Genomic DNA, 21,352 nt, shown 5'->3' on the forward strand with positions numbered 1-21,352 from the left:
ATCATTATTAAAGTTACATTTCAGTGTAATACTTCATCTTCTGACATAGGTTAAGAGTGGTATCCAGACTGCAGTGTAGCCAAATCATAATGAAAGTATAACCAAAACAAGTATAAAGTTTAATCATCCACTTTTGCCAGCAAATGTCTCTATACTTACTTGCAATGATTCCTACCAGTACCCAGTTTTTCACAATTAAAATTTAATCAATCAAAATATACTTACACAGCGGAACTTTGAATATATGTTTTCAGGGGACTAGGAAAATTCTAATATATAGTATTGACACAGAAAATTAAATGTAGATATAATGTAGGGATATGTAAAGTCTGGTTTCCTGTGTGTATATGTTAGTTATGCCAATCTAAATGTTTTGTTCTGAAATGTTTTTGAAGTTAGCAATGGCATTATTTCAAAGCTTATTAATTTTTTAAAAGAACTCCGCATTTCATCACACATGTGTATTTCGCGAGTGTCATTCAGCAAACAAGCTTTCGTGCCTCAGGATTTATTTTGCAATTTCCATTTAACTTGCTTTATTTCATGACGAAAATATGGTACTATATGCCCCCCTCCCCCCACACACACATATTAAAAAAACTTCGAAAATGAACAGTCTAATTTCACTTTCATATTTCCATCAAAAACTAGATATGTTTTTTCGTATTAATATTAATCATAGCACTTAAACTTTTCAGGTTGTACCAGATTACTATAAGATAGTGACACGCCCGATGGATTTACAAACAATACGTGAAAACTTGAGACAGAAAAAATACCAAAGTAGGGAAGAGTTCCTGGCAGATGTAAACCAGATCGTTGAGAATTCTACTCTTTATAATGGTAAGTAACATAAATTATTTAATTTTTAATTTTTTTTGTTTCCATGTAGGTAATCAAGATACTAACAGAAGTAAGATTGCTTTAGGATTTGTCTGAATATTTAAGACAATTTTTGTGTAAATTGCATTTCAGTATTATCTGGATATTTGTAATTGTTTAATAGTTCTTATTTTCTCACATATATATGTAGCTAATCACTAGACCTTGGATTTTTAAGTTCTAAAAAGGCTCTTAAAAACCTAAAATATGTTCAAAAAATGCTAAAATAGGTTCTAAAAATCCTAAAATAGGTCCTAAAAATCTAAAGTTAGGCTCGAAAAATCCTGAAGTAGGTTAAAAAAATTAATATTTCAAAATTCCTCCTCACCTATATCCTGAAATATGCACTATCTTGCATAATGTTATGTGTGTTGCCTAACCCTACGGTGATGGAAGAACTTACCATTGGAAATTTGCTATTAAAATTAACTCTTCGCCGTATAGTTAGGCAACAATCTTTTTCCATGTTATCCACAGTCAAACTCCACAATTTTGTCTGGGAGCATCATCTTATATGCTGAAGATAATCTTTCAACAAAAACATTGCCAGTGGTGCAAACTTCAATGCTGAAATGTTAGTTTGCAAGGCGTGAATGCCACAAAGCACCGAAGTGACGCGAAAGTGAGCAAGACCACACAGATCAGACCACTTTGGGTTGTACAGGTAACAGTGGCACCAGACATTTTGCTTTGAAATATCACCATGGACTTGGAGAAAGGGAAATCGACAGAGAGTACGTTTCAAACACATTCGTCACTGATTTTTGTCATGACCAAACAAAGCAAATGCCTCTGTGTGACATAAAAATAATGTAAAACCTTTAAGAATATATAAAAACCTAAAAAAAGGCTCGATTTAGGTGCATAAACCTAAAATAGGTTCTAACAAGCAAAATAGTTTTTTTTAGAAACTATAAAACTTCATCAGTTGTTGCATTTTTTAACGAAACGCTGACATAACTTATTATTTCTTACATACCTGTAAAGGAAAAAATAGGTTAAAAACATAAAATGCGAGGTCTACTAATCACACATGATTCTTCAAAATGGCAGACATTTTAAAAAAAGACATCACTAAGACATTCCAAGAAAAATTTTTGTTTTACTTTTGTTTATAAGTTGCATTGAGACAGTGTTATTTACAAAGATTTACATATAAATTGGATCAGTTTTCTTTCATCTCGTCTCACAAGGAAGGCGCAGTGGTAGCGTCATCACCTTGTTATCAAGGGGTCCCGGGTTCAATACCCGATGGAGGCACATAGTGGTTCGGATCCCACTTTAAACTGTAGGTCCAGTCCCAATTAGCCTTACTATGCATAAAGTGAACTTAAAACCAAGTCAACCAACCAAGGAAGGTATTCCAAGTGTTGTCACACAATTCTTATTTTTATGTAATGTGTTGAATAGACAATATCAAAATATACGTACCATCAAAGGTATAGGTGCTATGGACAATAAACATAGGAGCCATGAACCTTGAAATGTAGGCTCTATGTATACAGTGATATACAGTCACAATGTTTAATTTAATCTTTCAGGTGCAAAGAGTTCCCTCACAGTAGCAGCTCGCCGAATGCTTGGGCTTTGCGTAGAGCGGCTGGGAGACAAGGAAGAGCGGCTGATGCGTCTGGAGAAGGCTATCAATCCGTTACTGGACGATGACGACCAGGTTGCTCTCACCTTCATATTGGACAATATCGTCAACAGTAAACTCAAAGCGATGTCCGAATCGTGGCCCTTCCTGAAGCCTGTCAACAAGAAGTTCGTTAAAGACTATTATAATGTTATTAAACATCCTATGGACCTTGAAACAATTGCCAAAAAAGTGAAAGGTGAGTTTTTTTAAACACGCATGTTTAAACTGAATCAATAGAGGTTTAACCAATATAGAATTTTTTTTGCCAATGCTTAACTGATATTCTACCGATACAACATCTAATTGTAGCCAATGTCCATGGCAGAGTGGTTAGCACAGCTTACTACAACAAAAGGGAACTTGGGTTTGAATTTCGGGCTGTTCTTTCTGAGTGTCCCTTCATCAATGTAATCATGTCTTCACGATCAATGTCATCCTCGTAATTATAATAAACAAAATCGATCAATCAATATTAAATTGTAAATATTCAATGAGAAATCTGAATGATTCATTCACCTTCTTAACTACTGAATAGTGGCCGCGGTGGCTCAGTCGGTAACGCATCTGACTACCATGCTCAAGGTCCCGGGTTCGATCCCCGGCCGGTTCAAATCCGGGAACTTTTCTAACGGTGAAAGCGGCCCCGGCGTCCACCCAGCGTCGAATAACATGGGTACCTGGGGGAAACCCTGGGGGGTAAAGGTGGTCAGGGGCGTGATGCTGATCACATCACCCCCACTCACGACCGGATCAAGAAAGTGTGGGGCGTTACCCCCACACCCCCTATAAGCCTTCATGGCGTGGTGCTAAGCACAGGGGAGCACTTTACCTTTTTTTTTTTACCTTCTTAACTACTGAATGAAGCTAGTCATTCTTTACAAATAGGCTGTGGTTGTGTCCTCGCCTTGTGATATGAAGGGGACCTGGGTTTGATACCCAGTAAAGGCACAAGTTGTTCGGATCCCACCTTAAACTTTAGGTCCAGTTCAGATTAGCCTTACTGTGCAGTGGACTTAAAACACCAAATCAATCAATCATTCTTTATGAATAGAACTGCGTATTCAAACAATGACATTTCAAAAATAGGATACAGAAATTTTGACCTGTAATTATATTTAGAAGTAGCAAAAGAGTAGAATTTTGCACTAAATTACAGATTATTCCCATTTAAGTAACTGTAGCAGAGTAGTCAACACGACATGCTATGATGTCAGGAGTCCCAGTTTTGAATTCCAGCCTTAGCATGGATATTCTTTGCGAGTGTCCCGTCATAAATTTTATCCTATCATCACTCATCCTCAGCATCACGATTAGCCAAAAGGGGCAGAGAGCAATACTAAATGACAAAATCGAATCAATGTTGGCACAACATTAGACCGATAGCAGTGGAGATGGTTGGACAAACACAACATTAGACTGTTGGTTAGTGGTGTTTTTAGCCATGGTGCTAACCTCGTGTCTGCAGGTTTTTGTTACATTGAACGAACTTACTGAAGATTGATTGAATTGTTGTTTTAAGTCCACTTTATGCACAGAGCGGCTAATCGGGACTGGACCTACAGTTTAAAGTGGGATCCGAACCACTATGTGCCTCCACCGGGTATTGAACCCGGGACCCCTTGATTACAAGGCGACGACGCACCACTGCGCCATTGGGGAGGCCCAACTTACTGAAGATTCAAGTGGCTCAGCCTGTATATTTTGTCCATTTTTTATGTAGCATGGGTACCCATAGAGCCCCTCCCCCAAAAGGGCAATATAAATAGATTCAAGCATTGTTAAAAGCTTGAATCAGAGTGAAACTTCTCCGTATCCTTCATTCCTAATTCTAATCATGCCACTATGAGATTAGATTAACAGTTGTTCCTAAGCTATTTTTTTTCATAACCTACTCAATGTGGCTAATTTGAAAATGCTTGAAAATTAAAAAAAATATGTGATGTGCTAATCCTGTCCAATCAGATATACGTATTTATAAATTGAATTATGAAAGTTCTGTGCATGTCGTCAGATTTTTTAACCTGGATATTAGGATATATTTATATTATGTAAACTGTGGAATTTAATATTAGTTTTTAGGCAAGTTTTAAGGTGACATTGTTGTATGTGGATAGTCATTAGTTCATTGCATCCTTTCTTATGTTATTGTAATTGCCAAAGTTAACCCAACAATGAATGAACATTAAGTAAGTCACCAAGAACAATAGATTGAGGATTATACTACTTCCATTTGTTCAGAGGCCTCCCTATTGAGTAGTAACGTCGTTGCATTTGAATCAAGGGGTTCCTGGCAGATCCCACTAAACTGTAGATCCTGTCCTGATTGTTCTTTCTGTGCATTAAGTGGACTTGAAACAAAAATTCCTTTTATCCATTCAAAACATATTAATTATGAACTATAAAATATATCTCAAATGTACCCAATCCCATAATAGTACAGTAAAAATAGGCAAAATATCATAAGAGAATGGAAAAAATTCCAACAGAGATAAAAATTGGTAGATATCACCGGTATGGTATTTCAAACAACATACTAAAAGTCCCAGACAATCCGAGTTGTGCTCTGACCGCCATATTGGAAAATGGCGGATGAACGGTGACGTTTGATCATAATTGCTTGATTAACTAAAAATGGTGAAGGCTGAGCCGAAAATGTGTTCAGACATAAATTAAAGAAAATAAAATTTCCAATAACTGTAATAAGATAAATTTTTGTGATTTATCCAACCTATCTAATAATGTAAAAAATAAATTTAACCAATATAATTCAATAATTTAAAAAATAAATTTAACTCTGTGGAAACTTCTCCCATTTTTTTGTAATCAAATTTGCTTGGTGTTGATTGAAGTTTTACACTTTTATTTCGTGACTTGTAACAAATAATCGCAAACACATGTACACACAGGAAAAAAATGGTATATACTTTTTAAAAATCGATATATTATGACAATTGAGATAAATAAACATATATCACAATTGAGATAATACTGACATGTGGTTATATTTTTTTGAGAATGGTTTTAATCTTCTTCTGAATCAAGTTCTTGTGAATAACATTCGTTGTCATGTGTGAGACGAATTTTTTTAGCAATATTACTGTTTGCAGTATGGAAACGTGCATCTGCCTCCTCTTCATCTGTGTCTTCACTTTCTATGTCATTGTATATTTTATAGTTAGAACACTCGTCACCACAACATACACCACAAAGTTGGGAACATTTTAGTCCAGCCTGCCGACAACCACATGCCTTTCCACATTCCTTCTTGCAATTGCACGAAACCAGTTTTAGTAAAGATATGGGAGCTGGAGCCAAATCAGTTGTCACGGACATCAAGAAACCGTTTTGCATCTTCCAACCCCAGTCAGTTGGATTCAATTCTCTTCCATACCATAACTGAACTTGGTGATAAACTCTCATTGAGTGCTGTCTCGCTGCTGCACTAGTTGGGGGTAAAGCAGCCAAATGTATTGGTTTCTGTATTGGACAACTAACTACAGTTCTAGTGAATTTATAATGTCGTAATAAATCCAAAGACTTGATGCTGGTTGGTGAGCCATACACAGACAGCAGAAACTGTTCTCCTGCTGCTGTTACTGCACTAACTGTTTGATCTTGCTCATTGAATATCTGAACTAACTTCACTAACAATTCACTATTATTTAACATTGTAAATGCCTTCTTCTTTCCTTGTCGAAATAAAGCAGAGGTTGTGTCGCAACCTGTCGCCGCATGGAAGAACAATATACAATTGCACATTTCTACTCCGAGTTTTTGCTGGAGTTGTTGCGAGCTATACAACTTCTTTGGAATATTACCTCGTCCAGGTTTCACAAAGTATATATTTACATTCTTATCAGCTAATACAATTAACAGCAAAAGTAAGTCAATTTCGTCTCCAACCACTACAACATTTGAATCAGTGTGAGATAGATCTACGGCAGTGGTTATGATCAATCTGTCCGCATCTGCTAAGGCTTGCTTCACCTGAATTCCGACACTTTACAGATAATGGGATAAAGACTCAATGAATCTTGCTTTATTGCTACTGTTGGCTAGGAACTTCTCTTGAGTTGTGCTCGTTATCATTTCTCCCGAAAATTTAATATCTGCAGAATATAGTTTCCTTGAACGACGATTTCTCTCTTCTGATTTAGTACATGTTGGGGAGTTGTACCCATCGAAGACAACAACACTGTTAGCACCATAATGATTGAAGATGTATGATGCGTAGGTAGCATACAAGTCATTATAAGTTGTTTGACGGGGCCAAACAACTCGATGCAGTATATGCCCACCATCGAGAACATATGTGCATGTTTCCTCCGGAAGTGTGATTTCACATGGAACAAGTTTTTCCAGAACTTCATATAAAACTGATTTTTTACATTTCCGCATCACAGTTGACTCATCAAATAAGGAAAGTGGTTGTGGCGCTAACTCATACTGAAAACATGCTGGTAGATCTTGTGTGTCTACTGAGCACATAATGCGACTAAACAAGTGCATCGTGTTCACAGGTATGATTTCATTATGCATCCTAATACTAGAGACAACAGCAGACAAAGGTTTTACTCTGTTAGTACGTTTTAACTTTACATCTGCAAAATTGCTGTTTGTCATTGCTTTCATGGCATCTGTTCCAAGATCAATTGCTGTATCTGTTCCAAGATCAATTGCTGTGTCACAATTTATTGTTTCGTCACCAACAATACCAGTAGCAATAGACACAAGTTCGCCTGTTTCTCTAAAGGGTGGATGTTCTTGAAACCATGCCACAAGCTTCTTAACATCCTTATCGTCTCTTTCCTGGCGTGATGGTCTTAGTTCAACATGTTGCTCTCCAGAGACATAAAATTTTCCGCAAAATTCTTCAATTGCGTGTGATACGTATGTAGCTGCTGGCATTCCTTGAACCCATTTCGTCAGCACACCATCGCTCACTCCACGACCATGGGTGAGGCTACCTGATGTCTTCATAGTACGCATAAGGACCTGTTCGATGGTCATATCGATCCATACCCCAGACCAAAACTTGTTTGACCTTCTGACAGTGAAAAATCCTTTGGATGTGAACTTTTCGTACTCTTCTGGGGACATCTTTGTGTGTAAGTTGAGCGTCTGCTGTAAGTAGAGATGTGCTGACAGTGCATACGCAAGGTGACCAGCAGCATGGAAGTGTGGCAGCATTTCCTTCACACACTCGATATGTAACTCCCACTGACCTGATCTTTCGGCTCGAATAAAATGACGAATCAACTGAACTTGTCTGAAATACTGAACCCACAACTTATAAGTACGACTGGTTTCCGCATTAGAGTTCATGAGTACATGAAGTTTCTCAGACAATGTATTAACAGTTTCGTTGGTTATTATATGAACAGTAGATGGATTCGAAGTCATAAGTAACTGGTGAGTATGTCATGATTGTGCTTATCAGTGATATTCATGTTTTCAAAGAGAACACTTGATAATGCTAACTGTGTGATAAAGTGTGCTCGTAGTGATCGTGCGTATGAATGTCCAGAAATCATTTTTTCAACAGAATTTGAAGCATATATTACTGACCAAGCTTCTTCCAATCTGCTTCCCTTCATCATGTATCCTATCGCTCCCATGTACGACATAAGCATGTAGAATCCACCTAGATGAAGGACAACTGACGACAGATCTCCGTTGTCATGAGAAGCCACAACAATTTCAGAGGCTTTCAGGTATAGAGGTTGGTCGAAAGTAACAATACATGTCTTTTGACCATGTTTCATGCATTCTTCAACTGCGAACATAAGGGATGAGTATATGGCATCTGGACTTGTCGGCAGCAGCTTTATAAATGGTAATATACTTATTTCAGAAATGTGATATTCGTTGCTACCTTCAGTGGCAAGCTCCATATAACCACTCCAACTTGGACTTGGTGACAAGGTAAGGTGATTTCCACACATCCATACAAAATCAAGAAGTGATGCAACATGCACTGATGGTGCTACCTGTTTGGTGTATTCAATTTCTTTAATCTTGATTTTCTGCAGGCCACGGACAGCAGGCACAACGTATGTGCGTAATGGAACATTACCAAATTTGGCAAGGTAACATTCTGGTGGTTGCTTCTTCAATCGAACAATTTATTTTCTGGGATGAACAGATCTTGCAGGAGTAGTGCACATAATGCTCCCCATATTGTGGAAAGTTCCTAGTCCGTCCAAGGTCCGAACATTGATGTCTGCAATATCAAAAACAAACTGATTGAATGATTCCTTGTCAGCAACAATTTCCTCATCACTTAACATTGCAGAACTAAGATACAATACAGCTTCATTGTAGGATGCACATAAACCCATGCTTGATAACATATGAATAATATTTCTTGAACCAAAATGTCTATGTAGATGAACTGCAAGTCCAATCTGAATCATTGAATTGAATGACCGTGGTCTTACTGCTGATATAATAGCATGCTCAATACACACACATTTCCTCTTGATGGAGTCTTCATTTCCTTTTATTCGTTTCATAATCACACCCTCTGTAAACACCCTTAATGTCTCTGGAACCATATCATCAACTGTCTTCAAGCATTCATGTGGATTTGGATACATATCTTTGGCATATGTTTCAGATCGTATATCTTCCCGAATTATTGCGGCAGCAGTTCTAACAATTCTAAGTCTTTCGTTCTTTGGATCTTCTTCTTTCTGTGTGTACCAACTTTTGGATAATATTTTATATCCTGTATCACGGAAACATATTGTAGCAGTTTGCCCTTTACGTGTTGTTATTATCATGTCTTCTCCATAGTGATCACATAGGCGTTTCCTAAGTGTTTTTTCTGAGACATCAGTATCTTGTGGAAGATATTCCTTCATCTTCGTCATAAGTTGATTCATCGAGTACTGACACTCGTCGTTATCATTATCAAGGTAGCAACATAACTGCAGAAATGCTATAGAAATACACTCATCTTCAGGCCTACCACGTTTTCCCGATGTAGGTGAGGATGTGTAAAATTTAGTGAAACAAGGATGGTGATACCTAGCCTCAACTGCAACTAGATCAATAACGGTACGAATTCGATCAAGCACTGTCCTTCCCAAATCATCATTCCTCTTGATGGCAGCTTCAGTGATTTGATCCTTGAATGTTAAGGATCGAACTTCAAATATTTTAACTCGTCTGTTCACATTCTTTTTCGTTTCTGCTTGAAAATCACAAACTTCACTGCAAAACAAGCAATCACGTTTGAAGTCAAATATATGTACTGCTGATCGAAGGAGTATTGAATTTTGTGGTGAACGATTACTTGCAGCAGTAATACTACTCTCACGAGTATAGTCTTTACGGCACTTGATATGTAACCTCACATTCGTCTCATTTTCCAATTTCTCAAATATTCCATCTTTTCGACGTACACTGCTGCTCTTTATAGCATTTAAGCCTTTTATCACAACCACAGTGTCACCTTCACTCAACGTTTGTTCACAAATAATACAATATTGGGTTATATCCATTGTTGCCTTGCCGAAAAGGTTATTCAGTTTGTTTTCCGATGATCACATACGTTACATCCAAGTTCCACAACCGGCAGTAAAGAAATTACATATATTATTAACAGTGAAATGGTTGGTTAAATCACAAACATTTATCTTATTACAGTTATTGGAAATTTTATTTTCTTTAATTTATGTCTGAACACAGTTTTGGCTCAGCCTTCACCATTTCTAGTTAATCAAGCAATTATGATCAAACGTCGCCGTTCATCCGCCATTTTCCAATATGGCGGCCAGAGCACAACTCGGATTGTCGGGGACTTTTAGTATGTTGTTTGAAATACCATACTGGTGATATCTACCAATTTTTATCTCTGTTGGAATTTTTTCCATTCTTTTTCCTAATTTGACTGGACTATAAGCATAGTTTTAACTTTTACATCTGCTGTGTTCATTATCCATAAATATGAGTTTGTACATGCTTCTTGAGTAATCGTTCTAAAGATCTGTTGTCAATTTTTATTTTTCTATTTTTTGTGATTTCAGCACACAAATACCACTCACGCAATGAATTTTTGGCTGACATTGAAAGGATTCTTAGAAACTGTGAGATATACAATGGAAGAGAGTCTACGTATACCAAAAAAGCAGAGATTCTGGTGAGAGTATGCAGAAGTACATTGCATGAGGTAAGCCATCCTATTGTAAATTTTATTATTTATAGTGTCATAATGCAGTGTCGTCGTCGCCTTGTAATTAAGGGGTTCCGGGTTTGATTCCCGGTGGAGGCACATGGCACAGTGGTTCTGATCCCACTTTAAACTGTAGGTCCAGTCCCGATTAGCCTTCCTGTGCATAAAGTGGACTTAAAACAACAAATCAATCATAATACAAGGTGTCTGGGCTTCAGGTAAACAAAAAGAACATGCTGTGACTTTCGAACGAATTGATAGAAATGTGCAAATACTCATTCGATAGGAAATATCTTCATAATTTTATAGCCAACATTGCAACACTGCAACTGCCACGCTGCACGCTGCATGATGGGAAATCGCAAAATCGTTAGGTATACAAATGAAAAGATAAGGATTTCTGAAGCAGCCATGTTATGAATGAAAAGATTTTCACGTTACAAGTTACAAGGTGAACACATCACTAAAAAACACCTTATCAAGAAAATTTTCATCTTCTTCAATCCGGGTCAGCATTGTCACAGCGAAGTCTCTTCTCTTCTGTGGATCGTCTGGCTTAAGGTGTTGAAGAAGTTGCACTTTTTGCGCATGCAAACATAGACGTTTGTGGACAATATGGTGTACTGTTGAACGAGGAATCCCTAGTACTCTACTTGTCTGTCTTACCAACTTCCGTGGACTCCTGCAGAACAACTCCGCTGCGGGGTCCACATCATGAATAACAAAGCAAGCAAGCATGCTCCCGATACCTAATTTTGCAATTTCCCATCATGCAGCGTGGCAGTTGCAGTGTTGCCATGTTGGCTATAAAATCTTGAAGATATTTCCTATCAAATGAGTATTTGCTTGCACAATTCTACCAATTCGTTCAAAAGTTATATCATGTTCTTTTTGTTTACCTGAATCCCGGACACCCTGTATTGTGTTGGCTGTGTTAATGGGAAGGAACTTGTATGACATATCATGATATGTTTAAATCTCTGTTTCCTCAAATCATGCTGTGTGCGTATCATGCTGTGTTCATATCATGCCATGTGCGAATCATGCTGTGTTCATATCATGTCATGAGCGTATCATGCTGTGTGCGTATAGCATTTTTTTTTTAAAAAAAAATACTGATGTTGGTAATGTGTTTGCTTTATTTTCACCACCCTTATTATCCACTTGCAGTATGACGAGCATCTAACTCAATTGGAGCGCAACATTTGCCTGGCTCAGGAGAGGGCTCTAGAACAGGCAGAGATTGATTCACTGGGAACTTCACTTGGTCCAGAGGAAGAGAACTACACAATTGCTGAAACGGAACATCTTGCAGGGGTAACACACCATTTCTTTAATAAGGTGATTCCAGTGTTAACAACATAACGATAAAAAAAATATAACTAGATACCATCATACACCGTCATGATGCATAGATCCAGTAAAAGTATTGTAAGGAGAAAATTTCACAGTAGATCTTTGAAATGAATCGGTCACAAGAAAAAAGTGCTGGGGATGTGACAAAGCTGCCGATTTTTGGAACCGATACCGATGCCGATATTTAACTGATTCCGATGCATAAGATTAATCAACAGAAATGGAATGTTTATTTTAAGCATGACAAACATTTGTAATTGCATATTATACATATATATTCTCAGATATTTAACATTAGTACACAAGCAGTTCTTTGAAATGCAAATTGAATTCTTGTTCTTAATGTTGGAAATTTAATGCTGGTAGATTCAACTTCACGGGTTTTGGAAGCACTTCTGGAAGTAACCTACTTCTTATCTTATCACAAAAATGTGTCCATCAACACTGAATACCCATTCACTGAATACCTGAATACTGACGCAGGAGGTATGCCCAAGTATTTTCTTGCCACTTGTTTCAGATTTGGGTACTCATTTTTAAATTTCTAATACAACAGTGAATCCTGATCATGTGGAATAGTCAGTTCAGCAATGTACTGTTCTGTTTCTGATTTTGAGATAAGTTGATCCTCTGAATGAGTTTTTACAATAATTTTATCTTAAAAACTCCAGTGATGAAAATCCATTAACCTAATTTTCAATTAACCTTACAAAATTAAAATATAAAACTTATTAGAAGGTATTACTCTAGTATTATCGGTTCCGGTTTAAATATCAGATATTTACCGATGCTGATTCCCGATATGTCAATTTCTGCCGATATTCATTCATCGTGGCTTCGGCACAACCCTGAAAAGAGCACTGTGGAAACATGGAACTTTCTTCACACAAAACACATCTTGTTGTTGTCTTAATTTTCAGCTCTACCTAGGTCCTTCCTCAAGGATGGAAATAATAATTTTGACCTGATACCGATGCCGATATTCTTATCAATTATCACTAGAGGCATGCATATTTCGTTTTTGAAGAAAACACGAAATGTGAAATAACACATTGTGATATTAATTTTTCATGTTTCTGAAAGGTGTGAGGTGCATTTTCCTACCCTGTTTTGTCACGAAATTATGCAAAATGAACTGCAAAATGCGAAATAGACTCTTAAACACGATATTTACAGTTTCGGAAAATTGATTAATTCTGCTGTAAATATTTGAGAAGCAAAAATGGAACGCTTTGTACAGGAATAAACTTAATACTCTTGGTAATGATTTAATGTGCTATTAGAGGAGATATGTTTATTTTGTGTAATAGTGCAATTTTTAAATCAAATTTTGGATTATATTCACATTTTTTAAAACCAAAATGTTTATATGGTGCTTTTTCACCACCATAACAGCGAAATTTCATTTTATTTACCGCTTTTGAACATGAAATTGACTCTTTTTTTGCACCGAAATTTAGCTTTTTTATTTACCAAAAATATGTGCCTCTAATTATCACCAATTCCAATGCCAATTGAAACAATCTAAAGTGGTTCGGATATTTATAGGGCATTCCATGACAAAGTGCCACTGAATCACTATTTTGAAAATGAAATTTAAATTTATTTAAATTATGCAATTGTAGACTCACTGGCATGAGTGTTTTGAATAACATGCATTCAAAGGGAGGCAGGTGAATTTTGCCTTCTATGTGCAATACATTTATGTTTTTATGAACAATGATAATACAGAAATATTTGGAAACACCATAGAGGAAAAAGCAATTTATCTTCAATTTTTTACAAGAAATTTCAGATTTGAAAAATCGAAATACTAGAGGCGTTGGGCCTGACAGCCCCCCCCTCCCCCCCCTCAGGTAGGGTAGGGTTAATTATCAACTGAACTGGTATCTGCAGATACTGATACATCAGCATTAGTATCAGAATACATTATACAGGGCTATTGTAAATGATCTTCCCGGTTTTAAAGTTTAATAACTCACGTTTATTTATTCACAATGACATGTAGACATGTAACTTATGTTAAAAGAAAAGTTTTAGTGTCTGGCAAAGCTGAAGTTTAGTTACGCATTCCGCCGCTAGGGCAACAGTAAATCAAGATGGCTGGAAATGAAGACAGGAGAGCATTTTATGTCCTGGAGTTTCATGTACAACAGTCAGTTATTTGTGTCCAACAAAGTTTTAGGACTTGAGTTCGGGTTAGATCCACCAAGCGGGCACTAAATTCGGAAGTGGTACAGACAATGTAAAGAAAGTGGGTGTGAATTGAACTTGAAGCAGACAACAGTGTGGCACCAGGATGTCAGGAGGGAACTCAACAGAAGGTTACCAAATCAATGGATAAGACGAGCTAGTCGTGAAAAACAGGTTCTGCTTCCTAGCCCCCCCCCCCCCCCTTCGTCAGATATAACCCGTGCGACTTTTTCTTTTGTGGGGTTATGTTAAAAACCAAGTGTATGAGCCACCCCTACCTAACAACTTACCTGAACTTTGAGTACGCATCGACTGTGAAATGTTGGGAAGAGTGTGGCAAGAATTTGACTATCGGATTGATGTGTGCCGAATTACAAAAGGCACTCATATTGAGCATCTTTGATGTGGAACGTAACACGTATGTATGTAAAAAATACTTTTTGAGTTTTTCTTTCATTTAACGTAAGATGCATGTCATTGTGAATAAATAAACGTGAGTTGTTAAACTTTGAAATCGAGAAGATCATTTGCAATAGCCCTGTATATTCCACACAGTCTGCAGTTGTAATTGATGCTATGGTTTTTGCATTTTTGAATGATTTAGTTTTTACATTAAGATAGTTTGTTGTGAGGCTTTATGTGAGTAATTATTATTATAGCATTTTTCATACGTTTATTGTATCAATGTTTCAGAGCTTAAGAAGTACACCTGAGCATTCCTTCCTGAGTGGGAAATCTCACTTGGATGACTACGAGTTTGTTGATGTTGAAGGAGATTTAGAGTCTGAACCAGGACCTGGTGGGAAAAGCAGAAAGAAGGATGTTTTGGAAGAAGGTGAGCTATATTTAGTTGTTTTGTGGAATGTGTTAGTAGTCCACATTCCTTTGTAGTTTTGTTATACGATTGAAGATACATGTCTTTGAGACCTTATGAAACCAAAAACTAAATTATTTCAAAGATTTTCAGGAGTAAGATGACTCAAAATATTCCACCACATTCTGATTTAGTAATTATTTATTTAGTTGCGATTTTTTCTTATAATTTGCAAATTAAAATGTACATTTTGTGTGTGCCTGTAGGTGGCACAGTAACGTAAACGGTAGTTACTTTAAAATAGTTTCTACATGTGACAATGATGTAAAAGTTTCATTACACATAGGATGGACTAATACGAAATTGTTGCCTCTGCTGATTTGATCTCGTATCCAGAAAGTAACGTAACGCAACTCCCATGCTGCATTTGGGATCGAACCAAGAACCTTTAGATTGTATTGGGTGGTGTAGTTATTCATCATTCATCTTTCAGGTGGTTATCACTCGCTTGGCCTAAATGTGATAAATGCAAGAGGTTACATTTAAAGGAATGTCGATAGAAATTAACTTAGGTTAGATATGGGTTTTATACTCTCCATGACTGAACTGATATGGATTGGTTAAGAAAAGGATATTACTTGCCTTACAAATAGAGGAAGATTGTTCCTGTACTTGTCCTGTCAAATGCACTTGTCTGACCTCCCTGTCAGACATCGATTCAATCACACACCATCGTCCAATAATCGTTCTCCACTTTGCTCCTCTCTCACAATCTGCAACCCTTACTCTCTCTCTTGTATTCTCGCCAACTGATCACACCCCCTGACAATTCCAACACTCATTCCATACCAGTCTCCCAAGTCACTCACCTAACGTTTGCCTCTGCATTCCTTTCTCTGCTTCCTGCTATGCTAAGACTTTATACTTTTTACCCAATACCTTGGGTACAATACGATAAGTAGTTCTGGTGGGTTATTACAAAAAACGAGCTGTTTATATTGCTATTTGATGTACATGCTGTTCACTAGTTTTTCATATTGTTCAGGAATTTGTTGTATAAGTTTAGGAGGGGCACTAGGATTTGTATCTCTTCATCGTAGAATAATGCTGCTTACCATGCACATGACATTATTTATTATTATTATTTTTTTAGTCAAACTAAAAATAAATGTCTGATGAAGGGAGCGTGTGTTCTCCTGAAACATCACAACGAAAAATTGTTTTCTTATGCTTGTAATAACCGTAGACTATAAGAGAAATAATACATATAACTGTTCTTGTAAACTTGTAAACTGGTCTTGAGCATCCTACAGCATGGATTTGAAAATTATTTTACGGAGATGGTAGAAACAAAAACATTCTGGTTAAAATAGTGCAATGTTTGTGTCGTCTTTGCAGATTTGCAGTTTTCCAGTGAGGAGGAAGGAGATGAAGGCCAGTTGTCTGATGCAGGGGATACTGTTCCGGACGATGACAGCCAGCAGGCTGCGGAAGCTATGGTTCAGCTGGGAAATCTTGCTTATTACCCATCCACTAATTCTGCACAGCAAGAACAAGGTAATTCATCCACTTACATTTCAGAGAACTATGTTTGCACATGTGGAATTTTTGCAATGTGCAAAAATGCAAAATGTAAAAACTGATGTAATTTTGCAAATAATGACATCCCCAGTAATGACTTCTGAATTCTTGGTACGCTTTAAGCACATGTAGGTTAATCGAGACTGGGCCTACAGTTTAAAGTGTGATCTGAACCATTTATGCAGTGTGCCTCCATCGGGGAGGCTCCAGTGATGAAATACTTATGAATTTTGACTTTCTGTCCAATTGGTACGGTCAATGAGAATTGCACCTATTCATATGAACCCAAGATAAAAAAAAACAATCGTACAGGACCATTTACTAGGAAAGGCCTTTCTACAGGGTGTCTCAAAAGTAATAGTGCAAACTGACACATGTGAAAGTACACGATAATAGATGCAAAAAAGTCTCAGTAAACATGGATCTGCAAACAAGCTGTTTTCGAGATGATCACAATTGTGTGATTACAAGCCGCCACTGACTTCATTGTTTGTAAACATCGTCCTAGTTGGTAAAATGCTAATAATGTGTGTGTACAAGCCGTCACTGTCTTCAGTGTTTGTAAACGTCGTCCTAGTTGGTAAAATACCAGTAATACAGTATGAAAAATCAGGAGATCTCATTGCTTTTATTGAACATTCTACTTACTTTAACAAGGAAACTACTTTACTAGTACGTATGTTCTACGTTACAATTACTGTACACTCATACCTGTTAAAGGATGTGTTCAAAGTGTCATCCTTCCATCTGTTTGATTACAATGCCACCTCTCGGAAATGTTTCGTTTTGTAAACAAGAGCAAACCTCGGACCGCGCAAGGAGTGAACCACTTGGTGTTTACAAAATGCAATCAGTGACGGCTTGTAACCACACATTCGCGCACATTAGCATTTTTACCAACTAGGACGACGTTTACAAACAATGAAGTCAGTGGTGGCTTGTAATCACACATTCGGGATTATCTCGAAAACGGCTCGTTTGCAGACCCATGTTTACTGAGACTTTTTTGCTTCTATTATCGTGTACTTTCACTTGTGTCAGTTTGTGCTATTACTTATGAGACACCCTGTATATAAAAAAGACATATCAATCTGTATGGTGCCAAAAATCATACAAGGAATTTTAAGCATTTTTTTTTTAATTTAAAAAGAAAACTATTTAAATTTAAAAACTCATCAGATTTTTATCAACCCTGATAGCTGTTGTAGTTTCTGAGATACTGCTAGTTGACTGATAGACAGATGGACATGACTGTTGAATAATGGTATGTTTTCCATGCTCGATTGAAGTATCCTAAAAAAACAGTAATGTTTTTAAATGTAGGATTAGTTTGAAATTTCCTGATGCATATATGGTAGGTAGCACATGCTTGAAATTTTCAAAGTAAAAAAAAAAAAAAAAAAAAAAAAAAAAAAAAAAAAAAAGAAAGAAAGAAACAATATGCTGAATTGTTTATTGTGTTTATTTCAGAGGAGAGCATGGATGTGGATCCAAATTACGACCCCTCGGACTTCCTCTTGCAAGGACTTCCGCATAACAGAGTTAACCAAACCCACAAAGTCATCCAGGATGATCTAGAAGTCAGTGAATCAGATGATGATGACGGTGTGATGCTAAAACATGAACGAGAGGAAGAAGATGATGACGAGGAAGGTGGAGGATTGTGGTTTTAAAATTTTTGTGACGAGAATCTTTTTTATGTTTTGTATATAAAATATGGAGAAATCAAAATATTTGTACAAATGTAAATACAAATAACATTTGACACAAGAAGTCAATGTGCTGTTTATAAATTAATTAATAGTAATAAAATAATATTGTTTGTAAAAAAAAATGTTGAAATTATTCAAGAGTCCTTTTTACCAGACTATACACAGAACTACATAATGTGAATTGTTGTGCATCTCATGCCATTGAATAAGATTTTAGTATGGCCATGCCTCTTGCAATGTGCCACCCTCTCGTAACTCCCAAGATATGGAGCCACGAATATTAAGCAACACACTGCTCCTTGCTCCAGCTAGTCAGTTGGGGCAATCACCCAGAGATTGGGTTAAAACGAACCCCGGTCCTTCAGAGGAGAAATAGAAAGGCAACCATTGAATTGTACATGTCAGATTGCAGTTCATTTCTTGAGGCTGGAGAGAATATTTCTGGTACTATTAACACGGTTTTCCCATACAAAGTCCGGAAATGTCGCTGCATTTTCTTATCAGGTGGTGTTTCGATGAATAAAACAACGAACTGCACTTTCTCTTGTGGGAACTACTTTTTCACCAGAAACAAGCAACGGCAATGCCAATTAAACTTTTGATATTTGCAGTATATCATTTAGCAAATACCATGAATGTACATAATATAGGGTGTTTGTAATTAATGTGCAAAATTGTAAAGATAATTTTTGGATACCCTGTATTAGGTCCTTCTGACGTTATAAGTGTTTCGAAGACCACAAATGCACTTATGGTATCACTGCCAGAGACAATTCCATTCAAGCGAAACAGCGGAAGTTTAAAATCAGGCCAAACCAGAGCTGGCTTGATAGCTCGATTGGTAGAGTAATGGCATGGTGTGCAAGAGACACAGATTTGATTGATTGATTGATTTGCTTTATTTTACTTCGCTTTCGTGCCACTTTTGGCTAATTGCGAAGATGGGGATGAGTGATGATACGATGAAAGTGATGAATGGACACTCACAAACATCCATGCTCAGGCTGGGATTTGAACCTGGCATCGGAGCATGATGTGTGAACTATACCGCGTTTGTTACAACCTGTCCCGCTTCCCGCGCTTGATGATCGCTGGCTTTTCTAGCAGAAACCACGCGGCATTGCCACTGCTGAACCCCGTGCTGGGAAAAGTCAAAGCAGGCTGTGAATAAAATACACGGAAATGCACAAATATACACAATTCTCCTTCCTGAATGTTCCAGCTAAGATGCCACTAAACACAAAAAAGACACAAGCCATGATAAATTCAGAATAAATTCCATCCTGGATATTTTAAAATGCACATTAATCAGCACCACGCTTACAAAACAAGCTTCTTCAACAAGACACAAACAAAACACGCGAGTTAAACCGCAACGTGGCAACAGCGTCTATGTAAGCGCCTTTCTTCTGCCTTCCATTCGTTCCTCTCTGCCCATCAGACGACTTTTTCCTCGTTTCTCATTGGCACCGAAACTCGAGCGATCGCTAGCACGGGAAACAGGACAGGTTCTAACAAACGCGGTATAACCACTCCGCCACTAGACACAGATTCGAGCCCTGGTGCCTTTTACACTTAAATTTCTACATACAGTAATTGATATGAAACCTACGTATCAAATATAAAAGAGTTTGTTATCTAACTCCACACCCTCTATTTGCCTTCATGGTGTGGTGTAAAGCACAGGGGAGCACTTTACTTTTTACATGAATCCTACATGTTTCTACGTCAAAGGCCAAGGAGTTTCCAAGCTCAAAAGTTTGCACTTCGTAAACTAAGAATTGCACATTTGCATTTCCCAGTTTCTATGCTCTCACTCACTTTCTTAAAGTATTCCAATGTATTATTGAGTTCATGGTTAATTTCAGAGTACAATGAGAAACCTAAATATTAACAGTGCAAAATTATGTTTTCACACTTTTTCTACCTATGCGTAAATTAGCAATAATAATAATAAAGCTTTGTTTAAAATCTTCCAAACAGTACAAATTCAGTCAGTTTTTTTGAAGAAACTTCTCTGGTTTTCATATATTCTTCTTGGAGAAGTGACTCTTGTACACTCTTTTATTGTGTGTGGATGTCTGAAATGAAAGAACAAACAAGAATTAATATTAAATTTGTTATTGTATATATATATTTTTAAAATTATAGTAAATTGGGAAGTGATGATTAAGGAAGGGATTTTAAGGTGCAAAATTATGATCGGAAAAGGGAAAAGTGTGGTTCTGCCGAATAGGTTTTGTGAAGTTTGTGTTTTCTCTCGCGGGTTTTGCTACATTATCTTGGGAACTATTGGGGCTGCAATGATTATATTATACCATTTCATAGCTCTTGTTCTGCTCTACAAAATGAGACTATAGGATTTTATGTAGCTGCTCAACAAGAGTGAAAATCATTTATTTTTCTGTCCAATTTTTTTAACAAAACATGAAGAAAGGAAAAAGGTGCTGAAGCATCAAAGAGTTGGTAAAAGGGGATAAATATACTAATCTCACGAAAAGGTGCAACAAAGTGTGTTCATTTTACTTGATTTCATGTCCTAAAGTACATATCTCAAACGGTCGGTATGAAAATAGCTATATTTTTTAAAATGTGCTGCACTTTAAAATCCATTTCCTACTGATGATTAAATTACATCAATTTCTTTCTCCAACACTCACTTTGCTTTCTTACATTTCTGATGCAGAAAGTTCATGATGCATGTGTGCAAACACAACAATGAGACATTGCCACAACAGTTATATAATAAAAAAAAACAAGATTGTTGCATGCAGTATAAACAATGCTATTTCAAGTTGACCAATAGGAAATAGAGTCCAAAGAAACAATCATGGTAAAATGGTGCTTATTAAACCTAAGCAATAAAATTTCTAATTTTGACTGCAAACATTTGAGGAAATACTTATTTTATGAAACCCATAAATTTTATAAGAAAATAAGGGTAAATTTCTTATATCCGGAAAACGACTGAAATTTGCTATTTCATTTAATTTCAA

The 21,352-nt window shown here is 36.8% G+C and overlaps 1 protein-coding gene across 2 annotated transcripts in view; it reads left to right on the forward strand.

Moving 5' to 3' along the window:
- The window catches only part of Taf1 (TATA-box binding protein associated factor 1), a 107,373-nt gene extending 88,944 nt beyond the window's left edge, over positions 1-18,429 (forward strand). The window contains exons 23-29 of one of the 2 annotated variants that reach the window (XM_083114837.1): positions 699-843; positions 2,424-2,717; positions 10,555-10,697; positions 11,871-12,041; positions 14,943-15,084; positions 16,462-16,620; positions 18,115-18,429. In XM_083114837.1, coding sequence (XP_082970963.1) covers positions 699-843; positions 2,424-2,717; positions 10,555-10,697; positions 11,871-12,041; positions 14,943-15,084; positions 16,462-16,620; positions 18,115-18,317 — 1,257 coding nt within the window. In that variant the 3' untranslated portion in view covers positions 18,318-18,429. The remainder of the gene's footprint in view (positions 1-698; positions 844-2,423; positions 2,718-10,554; positions 10,698-11,870; positions 12,042-14,942; positions 15,085-16,461; positions 16,621-18,114) is intronic. The other variant, XM_083114838.1, reaches the window with a different exon arrangement.
- The last annotated feature ends 2,923 nt before the right edge of the window (positions 18,430-21,352 follow it).

The sequence above is a fragment of the Lepisma saccharinum genome, chromosome 29, assembly GCF_977018435.1.
Source record: "Lepisma saccharinum chromosome 29, izLepSacc3.1, whole genome shotgun sequence".
Classification (NCBI taxonomy): Eukaryota; Metazoa; Arthropoda; class Insecta; order Zygentoma; family Lepismatidae; genus Lepisma; species Lepisma saccharinum.